Raw genomic sequence first — 27,793 nt, 5'->3', positions numbered from 1 at the left:
TGTCATTGCGCTGCGTAGGATATTAAATCCGTCTCACATCCTGATTTTCTTGTGTCGCGCGTCTTTGTCCTAGCGGTTTTGTTGGTGACATAATGAAGCTTGTGTCCGTAGCTGCAGCGGTCCGCGGTGGTGTGCGGCAAGCACAAGATTCATATAGTATCACTACTTCTGCGTTCCCTACTTTGCTGCCTAGTTGTTGTGATAATCTCTCACCTTGTAGCGGGCTGTCATAAATCCCGTCTGGGGATGAACGCGAGCAGCTTCATCATTGGTATTACTCCAAGCGTTCTGTTGTGGGCGCGAGCACAGCTTCGCCTCGACTCCCTTGCCGTGTCTGCTGTCAAACAAGTGTCTGTTGCCATGGCGCCGCTCAAAACATTGAGTGCGCCCAGTCAGTCCTTTTTTTCTGTTCTAAGGTGTATCTGCAATTTGGGCGCCATCTTGGAATGTCTATACTCCTCGTCCGATGCTGCCAGTATTAAGTGCCGATTCTCTGCCGGTAACTGTTGTTACTATAGTAATAGTGGACGCATGCCTATCAAGGTTATAGTGCTGTACCCTCACTCTGGTGGTGGCCTGATGCGACGTCACTTTAGTGTGTCCTGTTCGCATTGTACTTCGGTGCACAGAGTAAAGGGTTATTGGGTCAGATTTTGGCAGTTTTCTGATGCCAGTGTCTCTTCTATTATTCGTGATTGTGTCCAAGTGTCATGGAATACTTTCTTAATTAAACCCAGGCACTTTCTTCTGCATTCCTTTTGTGATCCCTGACCCCTCACTGGATCCTTGGCCATTGTGCGTTGCCTTCGGGAGGCGATGCTCACTGTGCTGATTCGTCTTTTATTTTATTGTGTGCCATTCTATGGCCTCTTTCAGTCCTGTGATATCACTCCTTAAAATATAAATCAGCTCTTGCTCTTTTATAAGGAGCAGGTTTTCCATATGGGTTGAGTTATCTCCTGTCAGGACTTGGCGGACTGTGCACGTGAACTCTTCATGTCCATGGTTCATCTTGATAAAGTGCTTAACCATGGGCGCCTTTTCTGTTTTATTATTCAGACAGCTTTGATGTTCAATTATTCTGGTGTTCACTTTTCTGTTGGTTTTGCTCACATACGCTAGGCCACAGGGACATTTAATAAGATAGATAACATGATCAGTGTTGCAGTTTGAAAATGTCCTCTGTTCCCATTTTTTGTTTGTTCCAATGTCTACCTCCTTGCTTTTTGTGGTAAGTCTGCACACTCAGCAGGTCCCACAGGGGTGGTGCTGTGTGGGTTTTTCCATCCCCCATAGTGTTGTGGTGCTCTGTTCAGTCGTTTTGTAGGTTTCTAATTTGCTGCTACTCACTCTGTTGCCAATCGAGGTGCTCTTTTTGCAAGCAAAGATTGGAGGTACGAGGGGATTCTAGGTTGTCTTGAAAATCCTCCAGTGTTTTTGGATCATGTTTCTAATTCTGAGACTGAGGTCAGTGAAGGTACTGACGCATACCAGTCTCTCTTCTGGTGTTTTTTCTCTTTTTCTTTCAAGGAGGGCCTCTCTGTTGTTGTTGTCCCATTTGGATGCCCTCTTGATCGTTTTCCTGGGGTGGCCTTTGTTTCGTAGTTTCGTAGTGAGTAACCGCTTCTTCTTCAAATGTCGTGTTCTGTGAACTATTTCTTTTTAATCTCAGGAACTGCCCGAAGGGTAGATTGTCACAGAGGTGTTTAACATGGTAGCTTCTGTAGTTCAACTGTGCTTTCTTGTCTGTTGGTTGTGATAAGGTTTTACTGCAAGTTTACCTTCTTGGTGGAAAATGATCAGATCCAAAAAGTTAGTTGTTTGGTTGTTCACTGTCATTGTGAAGTTCAGATGGGGGTTGAGTGCATTCAACCAAGTGAAAACCCCTGTGGTGTTGTGTGTTGGGCCTTCCCAAATGATCAGGATGTCATCAATATACCGCGTCCACTTCTTGATGTTTCTTATGAATGGGTTGGTCTCATTATTTATGTGGGTTTTTTCAAAAGTTTCAACATACAAGTTGGCTAGGCTAGGTGCCATAGTTGCGCCCATTGCTGTGCCCTCAATTTTTTGGTAGAAGTTTCTTTCAAATTCAAAATAGTTCCTTTTCAAAGCTACCTCGATGCACCAGAGGATGAAGGAGGTGGGGACTGGGTCTGCATGTTCGTATATAATGCGACTATGCCGAGTCCTACGAGGAGTGACGTTTCTGGATCGAAGTCTCTTTGAGGTAGGACTTACTTTCATTCACATGTACTTTCAGGTAGTGATCCGCAAAGTTCGATAAAGGTTCTAACACTGAGTTAATGCCAGACACGATGGGTCTCCCAGGTGGTTTTACAAGTGTTTTATGTATTTTGGGGAGGCAGTAGAAAGTCTGTGTACTGGGTTTTTTGTTTGTAAGGAACTCAGTTTCTTGTTTGGATATCCAGCCTCTCTCTTGCGCTTTTGACACTTTGTTTTCAATGTGCCCCTTTAGATCTTTAGTGGGGTCCTCTCTGTGTCGTATGTTGTAGTTGGTATTGCTAGGTTGGTTCCGACACTCATTAGCATAGTCTTCTCTATTGAAGATGACAATCCCCCCTTATTTGTCTGCTTTTTTGATGACAATCTGTTGGTTTTTGGCCAGTGAATCCATGGCTTCTTTTTCCATTTCAGACAAGTTTTGGAACACCCAGACCTCACACCACTACCAGACCTCTTGCACACTGCATCATCCACAGCACTCCAAATTGCATTCAGCCACTGCAACACCGATCCGACTGGACATCTCCCTCACCACATCAGGCTCTGTAGAGTAAGAACGCGCACCAAGCCCCTCTTCTCTCACTGCAGCACACCACCCTCCACGCACCTTAGGAACCACAGACTTAGCTCTCGCACCCACACATCATTCGCACACACACACCTCTCTGACCATGCACACCACCCTATCCCCCATCACCCCGCCCCTATCACACTCCTACCTCCCCCACTCATACACGCACACACCACCTCTCTTACCCCCAACACCAACACACATAATCCTCCACCAGCCAACCTAGACTTAAAATGCGCACTCATCAATGCTCGCTCTGTCCATGCCCAATTATCTCATTACCTTCCACAAATTAGACCCACTAGCCGTATCCGAAACCTGGCTCCATGAAGCTTCCAGCCCATCTATCCACCTTGTCCTCCCCCAAGGTTATACCATTCTTAGACAGGACCTCAAAACCTCTGAAGGTGGTGGCGTTGCCCTCATCTTCAAAAACACCCTCACCATCAGAATGTGTAACCAACAATGGGACAACAACGCTAATCTTCTCACTGCCAAACTAGCCCTCTCCCCAAACTGCATCATAAACATCATAATCACCGCAGGATCACCTCCAGACTACCAAAAGCAACTTCTCCAAATCATAGATAACAATCTTAAAAGCTCTACTAAAACTATCCTTCTAGGTGACATGAACCTTAGATTATCTGACCCTAAGGACAAAGCAGCTGCACACATAGCCAAAGAACTCTCACACATGGGGATCGAACACAAAAACACCACCTACTCATTGCAAAGGCCGGTCCATTGACTGGATTGCTGATCACAACTGCTCATCTGCCATCACCTCCATCTCAGCCCTCCCATGGACAGACCACTACTATGTACAATTCTCCATTCCCACCACTCCTACCTACAAAACCCTAACTCCTGCCCCCCGCTAAAGTAAGAAGCTCCAAAAAACTCACTGCTACCAACCTCGCTCCTCTTCTCGATATTCCTGAACTCAATCCTCCATTTATCCATGAGCCCACCTCTCTCGCAAACATCTATACCAATGCTCTCACCTAAGCCATTGAAAAGATTGCCCCTCTAGAAGATAAAAAAAGAAAACAAATCTATGCACTCCAACTCCTGGTTCACAGAAGAACTATCTGCCCTTCGCACCAAAAAACGAAAAGCCCTATCCATGTGGCAATCAGCGCCTAACCAATCTTCGCTCAACGAATTCAAAGAGATCTCATTGACCTCCACAAAAGCTATATTCGAAGCTAAATCCTAATCCTATAACCAGAGAATCACTAAAGCCAGCTCCAAATCAAGAGAAATATTCTCCATATTCAAAGAATTTACAACACCCGCTTCCCGCCCGGATGAAATCATCAAGGCTGAGGCAGGGTGCACAGGCATCCAGACTGCCCTCCACAATAAAGTTAAAACGCTCCAAGATAAAATAGCTTCCCAACGTAAAGCTCTCAATACCCACACCAGTCCTCCCTCACCTCCCACTCACAATCTTCACTCGCAAACACCCCTTTTCGCCTTCAGAGAAGTCACAGAGACAGAAGTCTCTGACCTTCTCAAAAACATCAAACCATGCTCTTGCAAAGGGGATATCTGCCCACCCACCATCATCAAAGAGTGCACTGAATGACTCACCCCAATCATCACAGCATTCATCAATGCTTCATTCTCCTCTGGAACCGTACCACAATGCCTAAAAGAAGCCTGGGAACGCCCGCTCCTAAAAAAACCTTCCCTTGATCCCTCCTCCCCCAGAAACTATCATCCCATCACCACCATCCCCTTCCTCCTCAAAATCTTAGACAAAGCCACCCATAACCAAATCCAACACTACCTGGAAACCCATGCCATCTTAGGCAGAAGACAATCGGTTTCCGTGAAGGCCATGAGACTGAAACTGCCCTCTTAGATTTAAAGAATCAAATCACCAAAATTATGGACACAGGAAAACCTGCTCTCCTTCTACTGCTCGATCTCACTGCAGCATTTGATCTAATGGACCACAGCATCCTCACCTCTCACCTATTCAACGCAGCACACTTCTCTCACAAAGCAACCACATGGATCACCTCCTTCCTAGAAGGTAGGTCCATGAAAGTGTACTCAGACCAGGTCAACGCTCCCGCCACCACCATCAGTTGTGGAGTCCCACAAGGGTCATGCACCGCACCGACACTCTGCAACCTCTTCACCAAACCCCTCTATTGACTTACTGGACACTCTCCGCATAGCTTACACAAACTATGCTGACGACACACAAGTTCTCCTCCCCCTCTCCGGAGATTATGACCAAGACGCAGAAGCTCTCCTTAAGATTTATACCACTATCCAAACCTGGATGGCTATTAATGGTCTTTGCTTAAACGGCGATAAAACCGAGATCATCATCCTAGCCCCCAGCAAAACTCTAACCAAACTCACCCCCGAATAGTCACACATGACCATTGACAATACTAACATACCTGTCTCCTCAACCGTGAAGACCTTAGGAGTCTACCTAGACGCCACACTCTTCATGATAAGACAAGTCAGCGCCATCTCCTCCGCATCCGCACTGACCACTAAACTCATTTATGCCATAAAACCCTACCTTACCCCACCCAACTGCCTCTCCATCGGCAGAGCTACTATAGGAGCCAGATTGGACTACTGCAACGCCCTTCTAGCTGGCACATCAACCAAAAACTTAAACAGGCTCCAAATAGTGCAAAATAATGCTCTGTGCGTTGCACTACACATCCCCAAATTTGACCATGTATCACAGGCCAGAAGAAACGTACACTGGCTCCCATTCAAGGAAAGAATCAATTTTAAAATACCCTCACACACAAATGCACCAATCTCACAGCACCCCCCTACTTATCCGAACCATAACCAAGAATTTTTCCATGCGTCCTAAAAGAAGCCACCATGCTAACCTACTCCGAGTTCCCACTATAAGAAGAGCCAAAGCCGGCGGCATTGTCTTCCCTCACATAGCACCTAAGCTCTGGAATGCTCTCCCCAACTCACTCAGAGCAGAACCCTCGCTGTACTCCTTTCGTAAATCTCTTAAAACCACACTATTCAATTAAACCTTACCCTTGTCCTTACCACCACTGACCCTCAACCATACCGTAACGATATGTGTCTGCAATGCCAGTATATGTATCCATTATGCCCCTGTAATGTAAATTACCTTGTAACCATTTGCCTTCCTCTCTAACCAGCTTGATGTCTTTATCTATAACAGTGCCACAATGCCCCCGTGCTGCTGTGCGCTTTAAAAATATGAATAAATGAAATAAAATAAATGTTTTGGTTTCTCTTTTTCCAATTTAGCCAGGTCAGCCAGCACTCTGTGTTCAAACACTTGAGATTCAGGGGAGTGGCTGCATATTGGTGTGCAGAACGTGGATGGGTTCCTGAGGCCTGTGTAGTTCTTGGCTGATTCATGTGTGTTCCCTGATTCGTTGTTTTTAAAAATTCTTTAAGGTGGATGGTCCTCCTCAGCTTGTTGAACTCGATCCGCAATTAAAACGGGTCGTATTCTTTTGTCAACCCGAAACCTAAGCCTTTATTTAAAACCTGTTCTTCTATTTTTGTTGGAGTATAGTCGGAAATATTGACTAAAAGTGATTCCCGCTCCTTGTCTGGCATCTGTCTTGGTCCCAGTTGCCTCTGGGCTGGCCTTGATATAAAAAAGGTTGTGTAGATGGTCTACGACTGTTGTTCCCTTGTCGTCTATTTTGTTGTCCTTGGCCCTCTCACCAGGGTTTTGTTAGTTGAAGTTCCTTTGCCTGGGTCGTCTGGATCACTACTATTATTGCTCATGCTGTACGATGTTCCCCTGAAGTTTACTCGTCTATTAGGTCTGCTTCCTCCTGCTTGTTGCTGGAATTTGTACTTATAGTCATCTTTAACACAGGGGAACGCACGTTCGTGGCTGAAATGGGCTAGGTCCTTCTTGAGCCTCTGAATCCTTTTGTGTGTTGTTGTTTTTAAACTCTTTCATTTCTTTTTCAATCTCCTCAGTTCTTTTTTTGTAGTTGTCGAGTGAGACAAGCTTCTTCATGTCATCGTCCGATTTTCTTAAGATCAATTTCAATTTTCTCACAAGTTTCTTTGGCTGTATCGATGATAAGAATCCACCAATCCCAGCCACAACGATTCGCAATGTAGTTCCATTGGATTCAGAACTTCTCGATATCTAAGAATAATTGCAGTTCATTATGGACCATTAAGCCCTGTGGGAGTGCTTTATTCTTCAGATACTCTAGCATTGTTGCTCCAAAGAGTTTTGTTCATATTAGCCGTTTCTTGAGTTGTACCAGTTCGTCCCAGTCGTTCGGTTGTTGAGTCTTCTCTAGGTCACTGCTATTTATGATGGAAATAGCTTTCATCAGTGCTGCCGCGTAATCATCACTGTATGCTAGCACCCTTTCATCCGCCATTTTCGTTGCTTTCTGTATAGTACTGGTAGCAAACCTGGTGCTTACTACCACACTATGGGGGTCATTACGAGTTAGGCGGTAAGGGGTTAACGGCACCGGTAAAGGTGCCGGATCCCTCAACCCCTTACCGCCTAATTACTAGTTCTGCTTGCGGGACCCGCTAAGGCCGCCAGGTAAAACCAGGCGGCCTTAGCGGGTCTCGCAAGCAGACCAGGGTGCTAACAACGGGCCTGTTATTAACAGGCCCGTTGTTAGCACGCTCCCCATTCCCATTGAGCCCTATGGGGGCTCGAAAGGGAATGGGGATGGGTTCCTTGAATGAGGAATTACCGGGCCCTCCAAGGTCGGAGTGGCCCGGTAATTCCTCATTCAAGGAACCCGGACCCTGTACCCTGTAAGGGGGTAGTCATGCCGCTAATAGCCTCATGGTTACCTCCTAACTCGTAATGACCTCCTATGTATGTGATTCATGTGACTTCCGCCACTGTATAGTCAAAAAATATGTACCCTTGTAAAAAAGCCACCATTGCTTAGAAGGCATTCTCTTTCTACCCTTGTGGAAATATCTCCAGAGTTTTTGTGGGACCCTCCCAGAGAGCCTTGTAATGCATTGACTGAAAGGAGCTAAAATCCTCTGTGCTGTGGTCCTTGCCAAGGAGGTAGTGGCACACTGTACGGGGATGGACACAGATATTTGTCTCTCATAGTCCAAGCACATCTTGAAGCCTGAGGACGTTGGAGGGTTAGGCATGAAACACCAATCTAGAAAGTTAGCTGACAATCCAGACGTGTACTGTGTGAAAAAAGGAACTTGGGTCATGGTGCACATTGACACCATAAATATAGGCTCCAATGTCATCATGTACTGGAATACTTCCTTAATTAAACCCAGGCACTTTCTTCTACGTTCCTTTTGTGGAAACATGTTGAGAGTCTACAACCTGTGAAAGACTACACTGTGAGATTTAGACTAAAAAGAGCGATGCGCTCTTGTACCTCTTCTGATCCACGTGTTTAGGGATTGAGGAGAATCTGATGTACATTCATGTATTGTCCTTTACCCACTGCATGATCGCTGGAATTGAAGGACCATTTATGAGTTCCTTGTATGTTTTTAAAGTGGAATGTTCTTGAATTATTTATGATGTGTTTATGATTAAATTGATTTTAAAAGTACCTATCTGACCTGTCAGAACAGTCTCTATCTCTCCATTTAAAGTAGCCTAACAGACCCGGAAATAAATAGAGACAGCACTCAGTTATTTGTTCGAAATGTGCACCCCAGGGTTCCTCCAAAAATGTTTGACCTCACTAGTTTCCACCAGGATATGGACTGTAACCCCATGTAGGTTTGCAGAACTCCTTAATAGCATGTGGCATTTGGCAGGCTCTGGGCTATAGCCCAAGCATGCTGCTTGCACCAACTTGTCCTTGCTGGCTAATCTCCCTCAGATACTGGTCTCTCTTGCTCAGCCACCTGTTCTCTCCTCCTCTCACTGTCTTGCTCACCACATCTACTTTCTGGAACACCGTCCTAACTGCTTCACTGCTGGTCTCCTTCTGTTTACTTCTATACTCCTTTAGCAGTATTAAGCGTTGAAATAAAGTTTAGAATTGGTGGGTCATTTGCCCATATGTCTAGGTCACAGAATTGGGCAAGGCTTTTTGATCTCACCTCACCATCATTTGTTGCCCCCTTCCTATTATCGTAATCTGCTGTGGATCTCCCTCCCTGACATGTTCAACAATTGCCTGACTGATCGTTAAATCAGGCAGCTGTGTTATGGTGCCCATATGATTCTGCAGGTCGCCTCACTTCCCTGTAACATGGTTCTTAAACTGCCCGCTCTCCCCCCACTTCAAGTGGTGACCTCTACTGTCCATGGTGATAGTTTATTTTGCTGTTGGAGTGGAATTGTGCACCAGTTGCTGTTAGGTGTAACTCCTGTATGCTTTGGTGCTTGGTATACTGGTAAGCTAATGGTCTGTGTCTGTTTTCTGTCACTGTGTATCAGCTGGGGCACTGGTGCAAGGGAGCCTGGGTTTTTGCTCATTAATACTTATACTGGTTGTCCATCTGGTGAGATTTTCTCTTACTGGGGCATCTCCGGGCTACTCACAGGTTGGGGAGGCTCATACACCAACTTCAGGCGATGCATGTCACACATGGCCTATCCTGGCCCTCAGAGTTTCCTCGGCTTTCCCCAATCCCCCTCCTCCATGTGAATCTGTGACACTAGGCAAACATGCAACATACTCTCTGGTAGGAAGATTCAGAATTACTTGCTGGACCTGCCAACTCCTACAATATCTTGGCTTAGTCTCAATGGCACCTTATGGACCACCGTGTCAACGATGTTCTGAAGATCTAACATCAGCAAGAGTGATGCCGCTCCCATTAATTTTCCTCAGTTAGTAACTATTTGCTACTATCTGTTATGCATTCCGAAACTCCTAGCAAGATGCACAAGTATCAGTGAAACTGAAATGCAACTATTTTCAGTACCTTGGGGCTTGTAATGTTTTAATAACTGTGTCCAGTGTCACCCTGTGGGATGTGGGAGGGGTATATACATTTGAGGGGCATGTGGCTGCTGTTTTTTTCATGTAACGACTAACAATTTTTACTATCAATGATACTGATGTTTCTGCTCAGTATGTGGTCACTGGTGTCTAGACCTATGGTTTGTAAGATGGGCTGTGATCATGTTCATGTGATTTCACACTTGAGGACTATTGTAATAGGGATGTAACTTTTTTTCATCTCTTCAAATTGAGGCGAATGCAGCTGAAAGGCGGTTATCGGGGATGGGAGTGATGGGAAAGACCTGGAGGCTCATGCTTGTGTTTACCTTTCAGTCAAGGTTTTCAACTCTTTAGAAAGGTGATGAGTTACCCAAGCTGCTGATAATGTTTGTGGAATATAAACTATGTTGCACAATCTAGTTTAAGCAACAGGTATAAAAGTCAATCTAAATATTTTCTTTCTTAGCGTGTGAAATCTGGTCGAGATGGCAGTGGACGTAACCGCCGAGAGGGAAGTGCTAGCAGTGGTAAGTACTGCAAAACATTTTACAATATCCACATACTTAATAAAATATTAAATTGGCTTCTTAAATAATCTGATTTCTAGCCAAGCGCAAAGTGATCCCCATTGCCAACCCTTACACTTTTTTTTTTAATTCTCACTATGATAAATTGTGCAATCAGTGAGCATTTTATTCCAATCAACCAGTTGCATTTACATGCCTTTTGGCACACCTACAAATGCCTTTTGAATGTTTTTTTCCAAAATAATTCCTTTTTTGTCATGTATCACATACAACCTTTTCTTATTCTTTTGTTAGGTGGGCCGTTTTTACATTTATATTTCCAATGGATTTATTCCGCCCAGATTCCACATCTTAGATGTATCTTCCCCTGCAACAGCTGTCTAGAAACGTTAAGCCCCAATGGAGCAGATTGTTGCTCTGCATTGCCTTTTGCTGGCGAAATTGCTCCCACAGATACAGTACATGATGACATTGGGGCCTATTTCTACGGTGTCAATGTGCACCATGAACCAAGTTCCTTTTTACACACAGTACACTTCTGGAATGTCAGCTAATTTTCTAGATTGGTGTTTCATGCCTAACCCTCCAACATCCTCGGGTTTCAAGCTCTACTTGGACTATGAGAGACAAATATCTGTGTCCATCCCCGTACAGCGTGCCACTACCTACTTGGCAAGGACCACAACACAGAGGATTTTAGCTCCTTTCGGTCAATGCATTACAAGGCCCTCTGGGAGGGTGCCACAAAAACTCTGGAGATATTTCCACAAGGGTAGAAAGAGAATGTCTTCTAAGCAATGGTGGTTTCTTTACATGGGTGGAATGGGGGAGTCATTGGCCCTCATTACGACCCTGGCGGAAATTGACTGACCGGACCGCAACAGCGTAAATAGCGTTTCCGCCATAGCACGAAGGAGCAAAGTGCGGCCAATCACGACCCATCGGGCACGAGCATTACGCCATGGCGGAATCCGAAAGGCTGCGATGGCGGAAATGACCCCAAAACGGCCCTTACCGCCGCCGTACGCTGCACCAGGTGCAATACCGCCACCCATCTTAGCGGTCACCGTAATGAGCGGTCACCGTAACGAGCGTGCACCGCAAATTACGGCCACCGTAAATATACGGAAACGGAAGTAAAAGCATGTGGCCGGAACGGGAAACAGCACGCCGCACAACTATAAAATCCGAATCCCAACACAACCATAAAAAATCCGACCCTGACACACATCCCAACCCGTTAGCAACCCCAGTTAAAAAAATAAATATGGGAAAGGTAGCCAAGAAAGCGTGTGACCGCAAGCGGCAGGTACACTTCTCCCGAGAGGAACTGACCGTGCTCACCGAGACCCTACAGGAAAATTCCGCCGTCGTCTTCTCCAGTCAAATGACCAGGACGGCCCTTGCCAACAAGAAGGCCATATGGGTCCTGGTGGCACAGCGCGTAAGTGCGGTGGGGACAACACCCCGCACGCCACAGCAATGTCGCAAGCGGTGGGACGACCTGCGGATCCGCGTACGCAGCATACTTTCTGCGAACAGGAACATCGCCACAGCTACCGGGGGGGGTTCAGAGTCGCCCATCAAGTTGACCCCCTGGGAGGAAATCTGCGCCTCCACCATAGGAATGGAGAGCATAGAGGGAGTCGGAGGGATGGAGAAAGGAGTGCCGACATCCGGAGAATCAGGTAGGTTGGCCAAGAGAAACAATGCGAAATCCACAAACCACGAACATGTGCAGTACCATGTGACCCCATAGTGCAATACATACTTAGCCCTGACAGCGCCCTCTAAAAGTCAGAATGAACAAACAAATCAATCAAGAAGCCATAAACAACCCCTACATGTGCAGCATGCACCCCCTAACTGCAGGCAGCCAAATGAATGCATCCTCAATCCACACGAAAATGAGACCACCTCCAAGGCCCAGTCCCAAATCAGCCTCATGTACCACCCCAATGCATTTGATACGTTGCCATTCCGAATCCGACAGACCCATAACTAACGCTCGCCCCTCTTTACTCCACCACAGGGTCCGATACCAACGACGAGCTGCAGGACACCCCTACCAGCACGCCTGCAAAGAGGGCCAGGACCAACGTCCCAAGAGCCTCCACCTCAGGTGCAAGGATCAAGACACGGCAGCAGCAGGAATCAAGTGGCAGCACACTGGAGGGGACTGCAACAGGCACCCCAGCAGCCAGCAAGTCCACAACCCCAGCACCACAGGTCCCCCCAAAGAACGTATCTGATGGCACTGCCTCTGGTGGTAGCAGCACCATAGGTGACACAGCTGTCATGCCAGCATGCTCCGACACGGAAAACAGTGCTGGCGACGTAGGTACCATCCATGACCTTTCCCAATCCCCCTGCATGTTCCATCCCCTACACCATGACGAAACCACGCAGGGGCACCCTGAAGACGACGACTGGCCAACCCCCACAAGTCCTGTGCCAAGGCAACATGTGTTGAGCAGCCCCCCTGTCACACCACCGCAAATGTCCATGGCCCAGCAGAGGCAACAGTCCCTCGACCTGCTGATCGAGCAACAGCAGGAAGCGTCCACGCTACTCAAGGACCATGCAAATGAATGCGGGGGTTCCAGGGCAGCCATGGAAACATCCACCGAGACACTCAGGGCACAAATAGAGAAAAGTAGTGAGAGCCTCAGGGGAGAAATGGAGAGAAGCACCGAGAGCCTGAGAGCACAAATGGAGAAAAGCACCGAGAGCCTGAGGGGGGAACTGCATGCGACGTCCAAAGACGTCTGTGCTGAACTTGCTGCTGTGCGCCGTGTGCTCTCGGAGCTCTCACAAACCCTCAGAGACATGCATGGACGCGAGCAGGCAGAGACCTCATCCGTGGCAAGTTCCGTCCAGGGCAGCCCCCAACGCAGATCTGGCAGGAACCTGCGCTCCACGGGCAGGGGTGCCCCTGATACCCGTAGAGGGGGCTTGCAATAGCGTCTACCCACGGACAGCATGCATATTTGGACACTGGTGTTGGGGGGGGAGGTAGTAGGGTGGAGGGGGTGTGTTGGGCTTCACTGGGTGGCGGGTCCATAGGGTGTATAAATCAAATCACATCAACAATACAGCACCTCATTATCATCCAATGACATGTGTGGACATTGATATTTGCGTACGAGGCCTTCATAGGCGTACAGTCCACAATGTGCCTGTACTACACACACACAGTGCCACAGGTCCCCTTTCCGTGTAATAGGCACCATGCGTGGTTGCTAGAAGCATGCATCTATGATGCTCTGTCGGATTGCACGTGCATCCTGTGCCTCATGGACTCCTTGAGGTGCCTCCACATCCCCACCCTCATCATCATCATCATCTTCAGGTGCATGCAGTACAGCGTCAGGGGGCATGGGCACATTCCTACGTATGCACATGTTGTGCAGCATGACACATGCCATGACCATCTTAGAAACCTTCTCATGGCTGTATATGAGTGCCCCGCCAGACCTGCTGAGGCTGCGGAAACGAGCCTTCAGTAGGCCGAATGCCTGTTCAATGACCACACGGGTACGTGAGTGGGCATGGTTGTAGTCCTCCTCATGCTCGTTCTGTGGGTTCCGGATTGGTGTAAGGAGCCATCTCTTCAGTGGATACCCGGCATCACCTGTATGAGACGAATAAAGGGTGTCAGTGGAATGATAGTGCTAAGTAGCCCCCCCCCCCCCTGCAAGGTCATTGACGCATCAAATGGGCCACGATGTCATGCATGGAATGAGACTCACCGAGTAGCCAGGATCTGTGCCCTGCGTGTCGCTCCATGTAGCGTGGTATTCTTGTGTTCCTCAGGACCATAGAATCATGGGTAGATCCTGGAAATCTGGCACAACAATGCGTAAATATCTTGTTGGAGTCACACACCATTTGCACATTGATTGAATGAAATTGTTTCCGGTTGCGGTACTGGACCTCCATGGCATGTGGGACAACCAATTCAACATGGGTGCAGTCGATGGCACCAATGCAACCCGGGATGCCGCCAAGTGCATGGAATCCCACTTTAGCGTTGGTAATCTCCTGGTACGTGCGTGGTAGTGTGATGTGGTCGTCGGCGTGCTTCAGGAGGGCATCGTGCACTTGGAAGAGTGTCCGTGAGAACAGTGGCTGTGAAATGCCATGCAACTGTCCCACTGTGTGCTGGTAGGTGCCTGTGGCCAGGAAGTGGAGTGCAGACACCACCTTCAGTAGGGGTGGGATGGCGGTTGGGCTATCTATCATGCTCACGAGGTCAGCATGTGTCATGTCCACAATGGCGATTATGGTGTCCCGGTCCAAACGGTAGAGGGTGTGGATCTGCTCAGCAGTGAGGTTGAACGGATCGGCTCGGAGGCGTGGGATTGCGGGCCGCCTGCGTGGTGGTAGTGGCAGTGCTTGTGGGCCTTGCTGACCCTGCCTTGCCCTCCTCCTCCTCCTCCTCCTCCGTCTCCCCTGTGCGCCCGGTTGTTGTACCTGTTGTTGTTCGTCGTCTTCTTGTAGTTGTAGCACTTGCAGTGCTATCTGGTACCCCAGGCCCAACATCGCTAGTCCTGCCGGTAGCATTTTGGAGTGGGAGTGGTTGTGGGAGGGGTTTGGGTCTGCAATATATGTGCTGTCGGCCTGTATGGCCTCCACCTGTGCTGATTGAATGAATCTGTGGCAGATGCAATCCCTTCTGGTCGAGCACGGCCCGCACGTAAGGCTGCATTTGGCCGCATGGCATCTTGGGATTGGAATCATGTATCAAATCCCGATGGCAGTGTGATGTACTTTGACTGATTTTCATGCTATGCTCCCATTGTTACACATGCTATGATTGCAGCCGCTTACATACCTGTGAAGAGTCAGTGGTATGTAGGGCTCGATCGATGGCCGACCCTCATGCAGCACAGTAACGTACTTCACCGACGGGCGTGGCGTCCCATTTGTGATTGCAGCCAGTTAGCATCATGACACACAGCCGCACTACATTGATGTAATTGTGAATGCAAGCGTTCACAGAAGCCTTTTCGACGTAATGTTGCAAGTGAGGAATTCGAAGGCCAGCATTTTGGGTTTTGAAGTAGCGGCGAGGATACGCCCACAGGTCTGGCTGGAAATGTAACGTTCTATTGTAGAATGTCCTTGGGACATGGCCCATAACGAGCAGGCAATGAATGATATGAATTGAAGGGGATGCGCAATAGCGTAGTGGACGATGAGGCAGGACGTTCCCAAATCCATCTTGCTTCACAACACTACAGATCCGGCCAGGGGCACAGTGGTTTTTGCGGACTGCATTACGCACAGACGCGATGGAAGTTTCACATATTATGTGAGTGAATATTCATGCGTTTTCATTGCGGGATGAGGGAATGATGTGTGGATGCATGGACTGATGAATCCGTTTAGGGTCTGCCATGTACATGGGTTTTTTGGTTCACTCCCCTTGCCCTGCGTTATGTGATGCAAGGCTGCCATAGTGGGACATACGTCTCTCTGCCCTTGTCGGATCCTCCCTGTCTCGACGCGCCTTCATACACTTGTGTCTAGGCACGTTACTAATCCCATGTCATGGGTTCTATCTTGACGGACGCATGCACAGTAACCGACGTTGCCAATGGTGTATTTAGCTCGATTGGTTTCGTTGTGATTCGATACTGGATTAGGGGTGTGTATATTCCTTTGGAGTGGGCTAGCATGCATATGGGTGTGGATTTGGTGTGTTGAATGAAGATTGTAATGCATCATGAGTCCCGTAATGCAATCGGTTGATTTGTGTTTCTTTTGGGTGACAGGTATCTCCTGCCCTATTGCAGATGCCATCTCTACGCCACTCCTCCAGATGGTTTTTACTCTCGACTCCTGCAGCTTCGGGTGAATCAGTGGAGCACCATTTCGATCATATGGGACGATCGCCAATGGGCCACATGCCCTTACGCTGTACTGGTGGCTAGGTGCAACATTTCGGCCTTTCAGCTCGACTAGTGCCTGCCTCATGGGACGGACCTGCGGTTCTTGCCGCTTCCATGTTGCCTTTTGGAACGTTGATGTAAGCCCTGTGTGCCATGATGGTACAGGGCGTCACACAAGTGGAAGCCGGTCAATTATTGCAGATGCAGCCCTCGGTGATGATGGTTGTTTTGGTGGGATTTTGCAAATTGATGTGGGGCCTTTGTCATTTGGATGTGCATTTAAATTGTATTCCGATATTTGTCGTGTTGCGTTGTTCTTTGCAGGTGATGTGGCGATTTTCGCTTTGTGGCGGTATGTATTGCGTGTTGATCTGCTTTGTGTTCCGCCTTCTGAGTTGAGTTGTGTGGTACAGTACTGGCCGCGTTTGCCTACGTAGCACAGTATGGTCACGGATAGAGGCTGCCATTGTGTCTGTTTACATGATGTGCTGTTCAGGGGCGGGGGATTGGCTTTTGGCCGACTGGTGCCTGTCAGCCAGGTCGATTGGTGGAATGATGGGTTGTTCAGAATGTGGCTGGTCACAGGTGACTGTGTTTGCGTGCGTTTGTTGGAGGGGGACTGGGGTCATGTCCATTGGAATAGCTTCTGTATTGATGCCATCTGTGCCCTGCAGCTCCCATCGGCCCCTCTTGGGATGAGCCTGGCTGCTCAGTCACTCTGCCGACTTGTGTGGTACATGCTTCTGCTGATGGTTGGTTTGTTTACTGGCATGAGTACAGGGCTGGTGCAATCCCCCTCAGGATGCTGTTGTGGATGTTGCCTTGCGCTGGTGGCAAGCGATGGGGGACTACTGTTGTTTTGTGTCATGTGTTCTTGATTTTCATTTTGATGTGTTGTACCTTCACATGCCTGTGCTGCGTCAGTACGGCTATGGTGACATGCCGTACATGGATGCCCACTCACGGGGCGCTTTGAGCCCCTGCATGCTTTTCTACGTTGGCATGCATGGGTGAATCGTGGATTTCACTGGTTGCATAGTGTGAGTACATTGCGCCTGCCAGGAGTTGTGCAATGAGGCCAGGGAGTGGAGTACAGGCACTCAGTGAGCCATTTACGGTTGGTTCGCGTTGCCGTATTTCTCGCCATGGCGGAATGGTACTTTACGACGTGCTTGATGGCGTTCAGTACATGTCCGCTAGGGTCAGAATTCGCGTACCGTTGCGCCATGGCGGTGATTCCGGTTTTGCAAGGCGCGCGTGCGCGTACTTGGTGCAGTTAGCGTTGCCGTTCACTGCGGTGTCGCTAATGGCATCGTACTTTACGGTGACGGGTCATGATCGCAACGAGCGGTGTTCGATGGCGGTATTGCATTTCCGCCATCATTTTTCCATTTCCGCAAGGGTCGTAATGAGGCCCATTGTGATGAATCCCATGAGATCACTAGGAACCAGGTATCGACCTCCCCTCCTGTGGCCAGCTGTTACCTGATCATGGGGGTGTTTTCATGTGGAAGGATCACAGGGGAGGGGACCCAATGCCAGGGGGCAGTGGGGATATCCTTATCTCACAATTCCCAGATAATTCCTGAATTGACAATGGCTTATTGTACAATGGAACAACTTAATGTTAAACACTTTTATATTGACTTCAATTCCCATAAAGCTAAAAATGCTGAGATGAAGAAGAGGAGCTCAGAGGCAATAGGGACATCGAATGGTGCATTTTCAAAGGTGCTTTCTAGTTGTTGCCAATGGAAGCTCCTGAGCGGGATATTTAAGACCCAAGATAGATGAGACCCAGCTGTGTTATGAAGGTGAAGCCAAAGGAAGAAGGCCGAGGATCAGTTAATACCCATGCGGGAGGCATATCTGAGGAAGCTACCATCATCTGAGGTGCAGAGGCAGCCACAGAGAGAAGCCTTTTGCAGAAGTCACCCAGAAGCGTGAAAACAAGAAGAATTGCAGAGTACGTGCATCGGAAGGCAGCGTACTAAGAAGCTCGGCCGAGAAGGAGACAGGCTTTCATAGCAACATGTGACAGACGGGTGCAGCTGCGGAAGATCAACGTAGCCATTGTCGCTCCTGTAGACCTCTGTGCAACTCAACCAAGACTCGCAGAGAAGGCCCACTGAACACAGAAGCACTGCTGCAAAACCTGACAGCCAACAGAGCCACCGCAGAGCACCAGTGAGTTGGCAGAGAGGGAATGCTTACCCAGGGGCGCTCCATGCAAGAAGGCTGTAACAAAACCATTATTCTTTGCTGGTAAGTGTGTTTGCTTTCTGACTGCGGGTGTCACTTTAAGAAAAAGTATCTCTGCCTGGTGTGAGGAACTCATGGTGGCAACAGTAAAGACAGACACAAATGATCACAGTTGAAGGGTGTTTATTCAACTGTATGCAGGTTGGGAAAACGCCCATTCTAAACCTAAATCAAAGATGGGCGCAACTGTCGACCATCAAATGAAAATAAGGTTGTCCTAGTGGCTTTGGGTCAAAATAAAAAGGCCCTATACTAAGAAACCTATTGCCAAACCTTACAAGTAATTCAAAAAAGGGTGTGGGATGGTTTTCAAGAAAAGAAAGAAGTGTTCTCAAATAATATGTCCGGGTGCAGTAGCTTGGTTCTCCCGTCCCCACGTTTTGAGCACAGGGAAAGGCAGATTCTTGGAGCACAGCACACACTCGAGCTTCCCCAGCACGAGTCGACAGTTCTGTTCCAGTTTATCAGGAGCCTCGATGGCCAAGTCTTGTTTCTCATGAAAGTCTCTTGCCTTCAAGGGCCTGACGTATTCAAGAAACAAAACAAATGTTTCTTCAGCAAATGAAAGTTTGTTTCCTGGTTTCAATTGGGGTGCAGATTCTTCATCCCTGCGTCCCCCTCTTCCGAGCGCTGACCCCTCTTTACTCCCAGCCGCCCTCCACCGGGTTCGCTATGGTTTTTCCTTCCTTCACATATCTTAATGTCTTTTTTATTGTTGTTCAAATTATGTTTTTTTAAAAGTTTTATTACAAGTAACAACATTACTTGAGATGCAGCCAGTCACATCAACCCTACCACATCATAGAAGAGCACATGCCCCTTGCCTCCTCTCCTAAATGTCAACAATAAACAACTCCCCTTCCCTTTGCCAACTCCCAGTCTCTCCCCTGCCTTATACCGTCTCTCCCTCATGAACCTCCTACTTACAAACCCGTCTTCCCCTGTGACTACTTATGACACTCTTACTTAGCACCGGGCCACTACTCTGGCATCCTCCGTCACCACCTACCAGTCCGCATGCCGGCCTCCCTCACCTCTTAGTTCCCTGCCAAAATCAAAATCCCCCCTCTCACTCTGTTCCGTCCCTATCCCCCCGACACTCCTCCACTCTCGGGTATTTATCAGCAAAGCCCCCCCCATTCCACCTCCATTGTGCCCAGTGATGCAAACCCGCTGTTTTCCGCTCCATCACGTATAGGTTCCTTGCAACATTAGCCCACTCCTTTTCATCTGGCGTTTGGGCTGATTTCCGTTTCATGGCGAGGCATGCTCTCGCTGTTAACAGTAGGCCTGAAGCCATCATAGGTAGCCTACAGAGGTCCCCTTCCTGCCGCTCCATCCCAAACAAGACTAGTAGGGTGGATGTAACCTTTCTGATCCCCTTCACCTCCTTAATCCACCCCAGGACCTCGTCCCAAAAGAACTGCACCATTGGGCAACCCCACCACATATGCCAATTATCGGCCTTCAGTCCACACCCCTGCCAGCAAAGCAGGCTGACATTCTGATACATTTTAGAGAGTCTGACTGGTTCGTATTGCCACCTATGTAGGAGCATTATGCTGTGCTGTTTATATTGGCTTGAGATGGATGTCTGCGAGGCTCCCCTACAGAGACTCTTCCACAGGGTGGGGTCTATCTCTTCTTCTAGGTCCCACTCCCACTTTGCCCTCAGTTTCTCTGTGGACCCCCTCCTGCTTCCAAGAGGGCTCTATACATAGCTGAGATCAGACCCTTCATCTCCACCCTAGTTTCCAAAGGTTTTTCGAAGGGAGCGAACGCCTGCCGTATTTGTTCACTCGGTAAGTGCCCCCTTTAGTTGTAAATACAGGAAGACAATTTCCCTATACCCAGGGCCGCCTCAAGTTCCAGAATATCTATGAACCCGTCCTCCCTCCAAAGCTGGCCTATTCTTTCAAGCCTTGCTTCATACCATGCCTGAAATCTCTCCGGATTCGGGATCGCATCTCTGATTCCCGGGACCCACAAGTATCCCATCGGGGATGGGCAAGTCGTAACTCCCTTAATTTCCACGCCTTTTCTCCGAATCTCCTAGTTGGTCCCCGATATTGGGTATTGCCTGATTCTAGGGGGGATTCTATCTCTTGGTACCCATAATCATTCTCCCACCGTAGTTGGTCGAAGGTGTTAGTTGTCCAGGGCAATCCATTGGATATCGCATTGGACCCTAAAGTGTGTCATCAGAACCCGAATTTGGGCAGCCTTATAATACCGTTTCACTTCCGGCAGACCAAACCCGTTTTTCATTGGGCAGCACGAGAACCTCCCATGCTATCAGGGCCTTCTTCCCTTACCAGAGAAATCTCAGTATGGAACACTTCACCTCCCGAAAAAAGGAATATGGGATGTGGATCGGGAGCATTTGAAATAGGTACAGGGGCCTTGGGAGGACAACCATATTCAGTGCATTGAGTCGCCCCAACCATGATACTGTGAGCTTACTCCACTTCAGCAAGTCCAACTTAATCATGGACATCAGAGGAGGGAAGTTGGCCTCGAAAAGTCCCCCTACTTCCCTAGTGAGGTTGATATTCTTTCGGTTTCATCATCTCCATCCCTGTCCAGCGGGAAAAGGATTGATTTCGACTTATTGATCTTAAGTCCGGCCAAGATGCTGTATTGCTCTATCTGTTGAACCACTGCAGGTACAGACGTCGGGGAGTTTACTATGTGAAGCAACATGTCGTCTGCGTAAAGGGCAACTTTATACTTCACCCCTCCCACGCAAAATCCTTCTACCCTGCTGTCCTCTCAAATCCTCTGTGTATAAGCGCTTTATAAATGCCATATCATATCAAGGGGCTCTAGGGGGAGTGCAAACAAGGAGGGGGAGAGAGGACACCCCTGTCTAGTCCCTCTACCCAATCCAAACCAAGAGGAAAATCCCCAATTTACTGCTATGCAGGCTCTAGGGGAAGCACACAACGCCATGATCCTGCGTAGGCGGTCACCCCAATACCAAATTTGACCAGAACCACGTTGAGGAACTCCCATTCCACCCTGTCAAAGGCCTTTTTGGCATCTACTGAGAGAAGGGAGTGGTCCTCCCCCCTCGCTCCGCTGGCATCGTGCATCAAGTGTAGAGTTTTACTCATTGTGTCTGCCCCCTTCCTGCCCTTGATAAACCCCCCCCCTTGATCCGGAAGGATCAAGTACGGTATGTAGTCCTCAAGTCTCACCGCCAACACCCGGGTGTATACCTTAGCGTCAATATTGAGCAGGGAAATTGGGTGGTATGCACAAAATTTTTAAGGGTTCCTCCCCGCTTTAGGAATCACCAAAATTTAATCCCTGAAGAAAGACTCAGGAGCCTTCCCCATCTTCATTACCTCATTGAACATTTCCGTCATAATGGAACCAATACCTGTAGAAAGGTCTTATAAAATCCTGCAGAAAACCCATCTTTCCCCAGGGCCTTTCCCCAGAGCAGTCTCCCCACCGCCTTACGAATTTCTTCCGCTGTTATGGGAGTTGTCAATAAGGCGGATTCTTCGTCCCTCAGTCTGGGAAGGGGAATATCCACCAAGTACTCTGCAATCCGCCCCGCGTCCGGGGTATGCTCTGATTTGTATAAGGTCTCATAGAAGGAGGCAAATGCCTTCTGGATCCCCTCTGTGGATGTTTCCAGTTGCTTGCCCTGCCCCTCAATCTCTGCACCCACCTTTTGGCCCTCTGCCCTCTTAATCTGGCAGCCAGGAGCGCGTCTGCCTTACCCCCTTTCTCATAACATATCTGCTTGAGGAATTGCAGGTTGCATATTATCTTGCCTGCCTCTAGAAGCTGCAGTTCTTCCCTTTTCCCTCTGGCTTCCCTAATACTCTCCTCCCTCCCCCCCATGCTTGTGCTTGTTTGTCTAGGTGGTTTATCTCATCCCGTAGCCTACTCTCAATTAGGCCTGCTCCCTTTTGTCTGCGCCCCTTCCTTGATTAATACCCCCCTCCAGGTCGTCTTCCCTGCCGCCTATGTCGTCCTTACGTCCACCTCTCCCATGTGATTAGTGACGAAGAATTCCTCGACCTCCCTAGTCATCTCCGACGGAACAGTGGGTTCTTCCAAAGAGACTTGTTACATCTCCATTTGGAGCACCTCTTGTTCATGCCCTCCCATCCCAAATCCAATGTAACCATATCGTGATCCAACCAAGATGTCTGGCAAATATCTGAATTCAACGCTTCCTCCCACAAATCCCTTGAGGCATATACATAGTTGATCCTAGCAAAGGTTCCATGGGGTGGAGAGTAGAAGGTGTATCCCCTCTCTTGTGGGTGACAGTGGCACCACATGTCCTTCAGTCCATACAATTCGAGAGTCTCCTGAATCTCCCTGTCACCTGGCCTCCCCTCTCCCTGCTCCCTGTCTTGCAGCCCTTGCCTATCCAGATTCACATCCACCCATATATTAAAGTCAGCCGCAATAATGAGGTGTCCCGAGCTCTCCACCATTATATTCGGGAGTATGTTCTTCAAAAATCTCTGTTGCCCCTGGTTGGGAGCATTGATTGTGGCAAATGTAAAGCGCACCTTTCTGATGGTCCCCGAGACCAGAACGGCCCTCTCCTCCACGTTCGACCCCACCTTGGATACCTCCAGCTTGAGTGCTCTGTTAAATAGAATACCCACCCCTGCTTTTCGTACAGGACTCGACCCCCCAGTGTACCTGGCCCAGCAAACCACCATGGATTCTTCTTTCCTCCCCCTTGCAGAATTTGGTCCCTGGAGGAACATCACATCCAACTCTACCCAGCGAAAATCCCTCGCTACCAGAGATCTTTTAGTCAGTGAGATCAGGCCCTTAATATTGAGAGTTCCAATCCTCAGCCGGCTCTCTTGGGCCCCCTTACTTCTATTTGCCATCATGTTGTTCCAGTGCGAACTCTTCGCCCTCACCACCAGGCTAGCCATAACGTGCCACAACAAACTATGTCACAGGAAGATAAAACAGAACCAAAAAGGGTCAACGGTTGCAGATTCCCTCCACTTCCTCCACCCTCCCCCCCCCCTTCCCCAAACCCTGAGCGTCACCCGGTCCTCCACAGTTAGCATCACTAGGGTGAAACCGAGCCACCAACCGGACCCATCACACGGGTCCCAACAAAATAACAACACTTCCTCTCAGAGCCCCCCTCCACCCCCCTCTTTACCCACCTCAGTGCTGGCATTAGAGACAATAGCGATAGCGATCTATCTTTGCAAGCAATTTCTGGAGGCGGGTATATGGGTCGGAGGAGTTGGGCATCTGATTTCACTTTATACGGATGATGTACTTCTATACCTGAATGATCCGCAATACAATGCGCCAGTAATACTGGACGTGCTGGACCACTATGCATGGGTGTCTGGAATTTGTTTTAGTAAGGTAAAGTCCTGTATATTTCCGCTTGCGGGCCTAAGAGGGTTGGAAATAGGTGATCTACCGGAAGTGGGGATCCCATGGCAAATAGAATCTTTCCGGTATTTGGGGATGAATATTAAACAAACACCTAAGGAAATGCATGTGGTTAACACAGCAAACATGGTAAAAGGTTTGAGAAAATACATAGTATTTTGGTCCAGACTACCATTATCACTGATGGGCAGGATTGCTATAACTAAAATGTTAATTTTGCTGAGTTTTTTATATTTTTTCAACAATGTCCATTATTACATCTAGACCTCCTTCTTTCGCGTGCTAGAAGTACCATTAAGGGAATTCCTATGGGGAACGACCCGACATAGATTTGCACTCGCAACTCTATGCTTTCCCCACAGTGAAGTTAGGATGCAATTACCAGATTTGGAGAGATACTACCTGGTGGCACAACTCAGCCATGTAGCCAAGTGGCTGTCCGATGAGACTACTTCGGAGTCACTATTGCTGCAGCGATTGGTTGCCCCGGCACATCTTAAGGAGATTTTCTGGTTACCACCGAGTTGCTTGGGTAGCACACCCATGATTGTGACACTAGGTCGGCAAGTATGGCATAGGACCCTAAAACTGCTGACGCTTCAGTGCCCATATTCACCTGAGACTCGAATTGCAGCGGATGTCTGCAGGGACAGGGAGGACTTGGTTAGGATAAGACACTGGGAAGGCTGGGGTGTTTACACCTGGGGTGACCTGCTTGCGGAGGGCGTGTTTAGGGAGTTTGAGTCTCTGTTTGAACAGGAAGGCATGCCCAAAGGGCAATTTCTGTGGTGGAGAGTCGCAAAGGGGAAGAGTGTGAACTGGCCGGAGAAACCAGCAGCAAATCCCTTGCTGACCCTGATGCAAAGTCTGGGTGATGGCTGGAGATCAATATCCAGAATGTATGGCCAGCTGGCAGACAGACCTAATCCCAAGAGTGTATTACTGAAAGAACGCTGGGAGGCGGGCTTGGGGGAGGCCATAAGTGGGAACGTATATTTGTTACACCCGAAAGAAGTGTCCAGAAACTCCTGCTTCAGGCTAATTACAGCTGAATGTCCTATACTGCACATATATGACGCCACGCATGGTGGCTAAATTTAACAGTAGCTTGTAACCTTCATGCCCCTAGTGTGGCAAAATGAAAGCTGAACTAATACATATGCTCTGGGGTTGTGTGCATGTACAGGGATTCTGGGTGAAAATAGTACAGGCCTGTAGAAGAGCGGGAATAACATGGTATGCCTGGAAACCAAAATAATGCTTGCTAGGATATAGGGATGGTAAATTCAAGCATGTTGTGAAATTTATGTATATGGCATGTATACTAGCTAAAACATGCATTTCAATGGCGTGGAGACAGCATAAGTGCCCACAATATTTACGCTGGCACAGGGAGTTTGAGCATTGGGCGGATGTGGAAACGAGAGTGTGGAATGGTGAGCTTGCTAGCTCAGCGGTGAATGCCAGTGCTATTTACGAATCTTGGAAAACACTGGTCTTGGGTTCCACCCCTCAGATGACAAACCCCCATAAGCATCTACATGCCATGCATAGGATGGTTGGAACCTAATGTTACACTAATTATTGCATAGCATAGACACAGTGACGTGTCCCACCCCCATAGTGAGTGTTATGTGCTTCCAAAGACACCCCTGCCCATATGCATGGACTGAAGCAATGATAGGAAACATACCATAACCGCCATGTGAAGACAGTTTGTGTTTGTTGTTCAGTTTCATTGTTATAAAAAACGTGTGATTATCATGCAATTGTGAGAACTGCATCGCTGAAAAAGTAATATTTGTAACACATCTGTTTACTTATGTATAAAATACCAATAAAATATGTGAACATTTAAATTACCCACGCTTCCTGCACGTTGGGCCACTCCTCCACCTCGAACTCCATTTTGCACAGCACTGCCACGTTTTGGCGCCCACAACAGTCCCCTCTCACCTTTCCTTGCCACTTCGCAGCGGTAGGGTAGGGCCCGGTCTCTCCTGTGAGGACGGTCACCCTCACCGCCACTCTGCTCCATGCCCCAGTTCCCAAGTGGCGCTGTGGGCTCTACTCTCTGAATGCTGCAGCGGGCTGGAGCAGCAAGGACAGCATTTTGTTCTCCTTTGCTCGGGAGAACGTCTTCCTTGGCTAACTTGCTATGTGTTGGGCCGCTTCACCCCAAACTTCCTGGTGATGTGCCCTGGGTATTCGCACACCGAAGGCTCCACTGCTTTCACTCCAGGTGGGTCACTAAGGGGGGGGGGGGGGGTCTGATCCCCTTTGGACCCAGTGATGGAGGAGCTACGCTCTCAGGCTGCCAACATCAGGATGACCCCTGGTGGCCTTGCCCTTAATGTCTTTTTAAACAGTTCCAGTGGACATCCCTCGACCGGGTTCACCCTTGTCAACACACTGTTTCTTGGAACTTTAGACTTGCCTCAGTCGGGTTCACTCTTGCCAACTTCACATTCACAAATGTTTGCAGGATTCACTTCCCTTGCTTTCTCACAGTTCTTAGGTCAAAGGCTTTCGACTGAACAGGGATTGTGCTTGACCTCCTGAATTACCACTTTGACCTAACTAGCTTTCCTACAGCCTTCTGGTTTCTGTAGTTTCACTCAGGCACGGATCGACCAGAGTCTCTCGAGTTCGCACCCACGTGGTGCCGGTTCCTTCTAAAGCGACGGTTAACACTTTTACAGTTCTTTGAACTTAGTTCAATTTGCCATTTTGCGTCTTTCATTCACCACAGCCCGGCTCTTATCAGCTCTCCCCTCGACTCACCGGCTGTGATGAACCGCTTGGCGTTCCTCGTAACTGGAGTCAAGGCCGGTACCACGGTAGCAGGTGTTTCCCTCACTCCCGCTTTTCAGCGTCGACATGCTATGTGTACCGTTGACATCTGTTGCAGCACACTTGGGCTATTGTCCTCGATCTTACAATTGCCTCTGCAGAGATTTCGCGGCTGCGTCAAAAAGGGCAAGGTCGTGTCTCTCCTTGTCAGCCTCTCGATATTCGCCGCCTTTCTCCTCCTCTTGAACTGCCGGACTTGGATAGCTGTCTTGTCGTGCGGTCTGCCTTGCATGTCCTCCACCTTTTATCCCTGTGGAGAAGGGAAAGGGCCATCGGGTGTGTGTGATTCCGATTGATTGCCTGACTTTGCCTGACCCTTGTATTGGGACATGTCAGGTAAACAGCTCTGGCGTTAGTCTGTTCTCTGGTGTGTCGTGCAAAAGTGTTGGTGACTGAAAAGGGCAGGGGGGGACAGTGCTTTTGAATGTCCTACGTGGTAAGATGGCGAAAGGGTGTTGAAAGAAGAGCGATACTGCCTCTCACCCATTAGTGTCCCACTTCCACTCCCCGAGGACCCCCATCCAGGTGATCCTCCCTCACTGGTCCACCCCCAGGAACTGGATCCAATAGCGATGGCTGTGTCCTGGCCACCTGGATGACGGATCCCTGGGGACTAGCTAGGGAGACACCTTGAGGTTTCTCACAGAGGCTGTTGAATTTGTTTCTGCGCAGGGACAAATTCATGATGATTACACAAGCCCAGCTTCTGCAAGCCCTTGATTTGCACGACTGGTTGGTATCACTGGACCTTCAGGATACCTACTTCCATGTGCCTATTCATCACAACACACAGAAATACCAGAGGTTCATGGTTTGGCCTTTCTTTGGCTCCTTGGGATTTCACGAAGCTGCCAGCAGTGGTCGTGGCTTGCCTGAGGAGGGAGGGCATTCTTGTCTTTCTCTACCTGGATGACTGGCTCTACTGAGCTTGCTCCCCAGATCTGCTGTCGGAGCATCTATTATACACATGCACTTTATTGCATAACATGGGCTTTTCCCTGAACTTCAAAAAGTATCAGATTTCACCATTCAAGGCTCTCCTATTTATTGACACATTCTTGGACACTCACCTGGGCAGGGCATTCCCGCTGAAGACCGAGCGGCGAA

General features: G+C 48.6%; 1 protein-coding gene across 4 annotated transcripts in view; it reads left to right on the top strand.

Moving 5' to 3' along the window:
* Positions 1 to 27,793, top strand: part of IFT88 (intraflagellar transport 88) — a 2,010,164-nt gene that overhangs the window by 1,662,875 nt on the left and 319,496 nt on the right. For all 4 annotated transcript variants that reach the window (XM_069640006.1, XM_069640003.1, XM_069640005.1 and 1 more), the window contains one exon: positions 10,208 to 10,268. In XM_069640006.1, the coding sequence (XP_069496107.1) occupies positions 10,208 to 10,268 (61 nt within the window). The remainder of the gene's footprint in view (positions 1 to 10,207; positions 10,269 to 27,793) is intronic.

The sequence above is a fragment of the Ambystoma mexicanum genome, chromosome 7q (assembly GCF_040938575.1).
Source record: "Ambystoma mexicanum isolate Mex_15411 chromosome 7q, UKY_AmexF1_1, whole genome shotgun sequence".
In the NCBI taxonomy this organism is placed as follows: domain Eukaryota; kingdom Metazoa; phylum Chordata; class Amphibia; order Caudata; family Ambystomatidae; genus Ambystoma; species Ambystoma mexicanum.
Note: the sequence above shows the minus strand (reverse complement) of the source record. Positions and strands in the feature narration are given on the sequence as shown.